Genomic DNA, 6,000 nt, shown 5'->3' with positions numbered 1-6,000 from the left:
TTATGAAAATAAAATAAACAGTTATTTTGTAAAAAACTAATGGTAAATGGACTGCATTTATATAGCACTTTTAACAGACCCATGGCCACCATAGCGCTTTGCATATTGTCTCACATTCACCCATTCATAGACCGATGGCGGTGTCAGCCATGCAAGGCGCCATCCAGCTCGTCGGGAGCAGCTGGGGTTAGGTGTCTTGCTCATGGACACCTCGACACTTGGTCAAGTGGAACCGAGGATAGATAGTTATGCGAATGCAGCCTTGGTAGCATAAGAGACTTTTTCTAAATAAAACAGGAGCTAATGGGCTCAGTGTCCTTTTTATTAAATAGTTAAGGAACAATCAACTACACACTGAAAAACCTACAACTCCTGAACACGGCGGATGGAGCCGACAGTAGGATGCATGGCATTCCAGTCACTAAAGCGGCGGTACTCGCCTCTCTCCAACAAGTACTGACGTCCCCTGAAGTTAGAATGCTCGAAGAAGACAAAAATATCACACAAAAATAAATTCAGATGCATAGCCTACTGTTTTTTTTTATTTAAATCTCATTCAAGCACAAAACAAACATTCAGTGGGAAACAAAAATAAGCGTAGCGTCAGTTCTGGTAGGTCATGTTAGTCAAGCTCGCAACAGCTGACTCTCAGCTGATCCATGTCTACCTATAGGAATACGACGCCTATCACCGTATACATATATAAGCTCCTTCAGTATTATCAGCAGCTATCGAGTTTCTCAGGAGCTAATTACCCTCCTCCATCCCCAGCTCCTCCTCTCATCCAGTCAGGATTTGGCATTCTGATTCCCCTTTGAATCAGAATAAATTCTCAAAATATGTTGTACTTTAAAATCTTGAATTAATGATATCTGCAATACATTCATGTTTCTTTTCTGTTTACCCAAAAGGGGGTTATTGCTTCTCTCCCTGCTGTTATCCATGCTAGGCTGCATGGATGCGCAGGGAGTTCTTGCCCAGAACAGAACCATACCGCCAATCCTAACTGTATTCTAATTGTCAATCGTATTTGACGGTAGTGGTCCTGACAGAAACAGTGACAGAAATTCAGCATCTAGCAGAGTTTAGGGCCAATAATACTGTTTCTGAATGATTAGTGTCAAACATATGTCCATCATAGGTGACCGATTAAGCTGGAAAAGAGGAAAACAGACCTGTATTGGGAAAAATAGCCTACCTACGGTTCTCCAAATGACTTGCATTTCGCACCATGCGGCAAGACCTAATAGAGTCACCCATCCAGCGCTGGTAATCGGGATATTCTCCTCTGGTTAGGATGTACTGGCAGCCCATGAAGTTTGGACGCTCATACAAAACCCAGGCCCCACTCTCGACTTGGATGGAGTTACAGCGGCTCAAGTGGGACGACAGCTCTGGGCAGTCCATGCTGCACTTCAAGGAACGTCCCTGAAAGTTTCTGTCCTCATAAAAGACTCTCTGTATGGGAGAAGATGTAGGAACACAGATAAGCCATAAACAAGACCGTAGTAAGTTTATGCAAGCAAAATATTTCTTACTTTTCCCATTCTGTCCATGTTTGGGGATAATTTGATTCCTCCTTTTGCTGTATGCTGTGTATTAAAAGGGCAATGAGCGAGATTTATATGTTTCACACTGAGTTGCTCTGCCAGGCAAATCCTTGTTATATGAATGGCTTCAGCAATTGCATCATCACAACTGATACTGTGATTGTTTCTAGATTGTTCATGTAGATTAATGCAGTGGCCATTGTATGAAGCCCTGACCTTTTGATTCTGCAATGGCTGAGTCCAGAAAATATTTATTGGGCCAATTAAATTGTTTTCCAGCTGCTGGTACTGGCATAGATGTATATATGACTGTATACATGAAACTGTGAAACTGTCACTTGAATCTGTTGTGATTCTTTTATTCAGCACAACAAAACACCAGAGGCAATCAAGCTGCCATGATGTTACCATCAAAATGACAACATATTAAACAAAGGTGCTTTCAGAAGAGGAAGTAAATATGTTTTCATGACAGCCTACATAGTCTGATGAACAGGGCTTCAAACTTGTGTTTTCATGAGACTTGGATCCCCCTTTTTTTAAAGCACCAAACATGCACGTGTAAACAGAACATTAAAACAAGGTAGCAGCTATTTATTGCACACTAAGTTAAAAAAGGAGTTTGCAAAAGGATACCATTGCATTGAGTACAAATAGCTAAATACAATATTTTTAAACTTAAATCATGTGTATTATATAAATTACATCATCAGTAATCTAAATTCTAAGGTAAAATATCTGTGCTATGGTGGACGGAATTACTGAAAATAGCCTTTTGCACTCAAAAGTAAATTTAATGTTATCTTAAAAGAAAACAGAATATTTTATAATAAATATTTTATAATAGAAAATAAATTACAATACACATTTTTATTAAAATCTAACTTATGGAAAACATCTTTTGGCAACCATTTCTGCTCAAGAGCTGCACACACTGAGTATGTATGAACTCACAAAGCAGTCATTAATGGAACTATAAATTAAAGACTGGCTTAAGAATGAGTGTTAATATAATTTTTTAGATCACATATGTTTAGAGCATTTCGGTTCAATATTATATTGTCTGCTAACTGGCAACCAGTCAAAAAAAAAAAAAAAAATCCCATAATTTGATGCCTCTTCAAAATTTTAATGTTTCAATACTTTTTCAGTAGTTGTGACAACATGTTTTAATTTCAACAGTCTGTGCTGATCTGGCGAATGGAGCCCACAGTGGGATGCATGGCCCCCCATTCAGTGTGGCGTCTGTACTCTCCCTTCTCAAGAAAGTACTGACGGCCACGGTAGTTTGCATGCTCGAAGAACACACAGGGACCTTCATAGACCTTGCAGGAATGGACCTCTTTGCAGAGAAAACGTTCCTGAATGGACGGGGTGCTGTCTGTAACTTCCCATGTTTGGCCATCAAAATTGGGCCTCTCAAAGAGTTTCAGCTTGAGATGTCCAGTTACCTGCAGGAAATACAAATCATATTTCTATGTATACACCCAATCACACTGTTAACTGAGTAATTCAAAGTGATCATGTGTGGTGTCATTGGACTTACATGCCTGATTGAACGACAAGATCGGACACAGTCATTGAAGCCAATCCAATGGTTATAATCTGGAAATTCCCCTGGGGCCAGTATATACTGATAGCCCATGTAGTTTGGCCGCTCATACAGAACCCAAAAGCCCCCCTTTACCCTTGCAGAATTACAGCGGCTAAAAAAAGAATGAAGGTCACTTGTGTCCCCCTTACACTCATAGGATCTTCCCTGGAAGTTCCTGTCTTCGTAGAACACAATCTGGCAAACACAGCAATGACAGTTTACATTGTGCTAAAACATCATGACAGACTGAGGGATATGGACAATCAGGGAGAAAGAGGCACTTACGCTCTCAGTCGTCATTGTCAGATGTGAAATGTTGGATAGCAAACTGCCTGTAGTCTTTTTATATAAGTCCTGAACAAAGGCACAGGTTGTAAAAAAATTAATCAGCAATTAAAAAAAAAGATCCAAGCTGTATTGTTCTAAAGCACTGGATCATAGATTTGTTCAACAATAAAATTGTGAGTACCAAGCATCCCAACCACAATCAATGAATCCCATATTCAGGCTTTTACAACACGCACATTGTTGGTATATACTTAGTCAGCTCAGGCTGATTATTTGTTACTACAGAAATATCTTCTGCATTCAAATATTTGCCAACAGCATCCTCACACTCACAGTTTCAGCAAAATAACTGTTTGGCAACAATTGGCAACCATGATATTAAATTGAATAGAATAGAATTGAATTGAATGAGGGATCTATATAGCGCGTTACTATGTACTACTACACCCAAAATGCTTTACAATCATATCAGGGGTCTCTCCTTAACCACCAGCATCCACTTGGAGGAGGGAAATTGGCCAGGACACCGGGGTTTCACCCATACTCTTTTACGAGAAGTGCCATGGGATTTTTAATGACCCCAGAGAGTTAGGACCTCAGGTTAACGATGGTCTTGTTACAGTATAGTGTCCCCGTCACTACACTGAGGCATTAGGACCCACACAGACCACAGTGTGAGCACCCCCTGGACTCATACTTCCATGTCTCCATCCTTCCACAAAACAGGAAGTTACTGAGGTTTGCTTTTCGGGGGCAAAGCATTAGCCTGACTACGTCAGACTTCGTACTTCCGCTCAATTTCATTTCGCTTCTGTACTTAGTCTGAGACATCGACATGTCTCTCAGTTTTCCTCCGGCCTGAAAACAGCCGGCCAATCAACGAACAGAGAGCGGGCTGAGAGCCGTGACGTAGACGCTAAGCGCCGAGTTTGAGATTGGGGAAATCGAGATTGGGGAAATTTCCAGTTCGTAAATATTGCCATGTCATGCTGTAATCTTGCAATTAAGTTGCAGCATTTCGGACAGACTCGAAATGAACAAAGAGCTGTGTTTGACATAACTAATCCTAACTTTGACAGTTGGCTGCAAATATTTTCCTGTTTCTCTTTACTGTCAAATAATAGTTTAGAGGCCCCGATTGTGCCGTGGATGCGTAGATTTACATCACATAATCTACAAAAGTCGTTGACAGCCATGTTCACTCCGGTATTTCTCTCGATGGTTTCGTTTTCGCATTATTTCGCACTGTTTACAGTGGCAGTTCGATGCTGCTGAGCTGGCGCATAACCAAACGTTACGTGATTGGCTTACGGGTAACCAATGATTTTATACTTCAGACGAACACTTTTCAATGATGCCATGCCAGACTCTGTCTATGAAGCAAAGCGAAGTAGCAGAGTTTGGTATTACCAGGCTAGCAAAGCATACCAGTATCGGGTTCTTCTGCCTAGCTCTATCACCCGTGGATGCAGCTCTGGCACCTCTCAGACTGCAAGGGATTCACTTTTTGAACCCAGTGGTTCCCAACCTTTTTTATGTCTGAGACCCCCTTTTTCCCAAGAAAATATTTTAGGGCCCCCCTTCACATTTAATGATATTATCACTCTTGTAAGCTTGCAGCAAGGATGACAAAATATGTTGTTTTCAAACAAACGGTATGTTTACTATAACCAGATATGTTTATGCACAAATAATAGCCTATACTATTGAAAATACAATAACAAAAACATCAGTAGGCCCTTTGTAATTTAAAAACGTAAGCCTAGTAGCCTATAGATTGGCCCTATTTGAAATGCAATAACAAAAATATTCGCACTGGTGTGTATATAAAAAAAAGAAAGAATATAGGCTATTACTAAATGACTGCTGTCTGGGACCTCAATACTTGCATGTTATTTGTGAGGCTTTATCAATGTGAGTCTGATGGAAGCTGCATCCAACGTGATACCTTTTGGCTTGCTGTACATGAGGCCCCTGCAGTAGTGGCTCAAGACCAAGGGGGTTTCCCAGAGGGGGGGACCTACTTCATATGACCAAGATCACGCTGGGGTGCCTCCGCGCCTTGGTTATATGGAGGAAACCTTGTTTCTTGTTCCAGGGTCCAGAGTTAGTGTCATCGAGTCACTCTCTCGACAGATGCTTCTCTCACCGGCTGGGGAGCGGTAATGGAAGGTTGCTCAGCTCAGGTTCTGTGGAGGAGTCATCATATTTTGGGGCACATAAATTACATGGAGATGATGGAGGTCTTCATGGCATTGAAGCACTTCCTCCCAGACCTGCGTTCGCGTCCACTATGCAAACTGGTACACCAGATTCTGAATGTATCAGAATGTAGGAGCAGACATCCTGTAGAGATAGGGGCTGAGGCCTGGGGAATGGAGACTTCACCCCGAGGTGGTGGAGCATATATGGGAGATTTACGGTCAAGCAGAAGCACGTCCACTGCTGGTTAGACACTATGATACATACATGGCCGAGGCTACTTCTGTAGTCTTTTTCCCCGATTGCTCTTCTCCCTGGAGTTCTGGAGAATGTCTGCCAGGACGGAATAAGTCTACTGCTAGAAGC

The 6,000-nt window shown here is 41.5% G+C and overlaps 2 protein-coding genes across 2 annotated transcripts; both read right to left on the bottom strand.

Moving 5' to 3' along the window:
• Positions 1-363: 363 nt before the first annotated feature.
• Positions 364-1,556, bottom strand: LOC307001218 (gamma-crystallin M2-like; the record flags this gene model as incomplete). Its single annotated transcript, XM_079617441.1, has 3 exons — positions 364-491; positions 1,203-1,458; positions 1,539-1,556. The coding sequence occupies 3 exons, from the start codon at positions 1,554-1,556 to the stop codon at positions 364-366; spliced, it is 402 nt and encodes a 133-aa protein (XP_079473567.1).
• Positions 1,557-2,658: 1,102 nt separating this feature from the next.
• LOC307001509 (gamma-crystallin S-1-like) lies at positions 2,659-3,558 on the bottom strand. The gene is made up of 3 exons (XM_079618118.1): positions 3,430-3,558; positions 3,097-3,339; positions 2,659-3,001 (listed from the first exon to the last, which is right to left on the bottom strand). Exons 1-3 carry the CDS (start codon positions 3,442-3,444, stop codon positions 2,726-2,728), a joined length of 534 nt encoding a protein of 177 aa, XP_079474244.1. The 5' UTR covers positions 3,445-3,558; the 3' UTR covers positions 2,659-2,725.
• Positions 3,559-6,000: the final 2,442 nt, after the last annotated feature.

The sequence above is a fragment of the Phoxinus phoxinus genome, assembly GCF_949152265.1.
Source record: "Phoxinus phoxinus genome assembly, chromosome: 7".
Classification (NCBI taxonomy): domain Eukaryota; kingdom Metazoa; phylum Chordata; class Actinopteri; order Cypriniformes; family Leuciscidae; genus Phoxinus; species Phoxinus phoxinus.
This window is presented reverse-complemented; position numbering and strand designations above follow the sequence as displayed.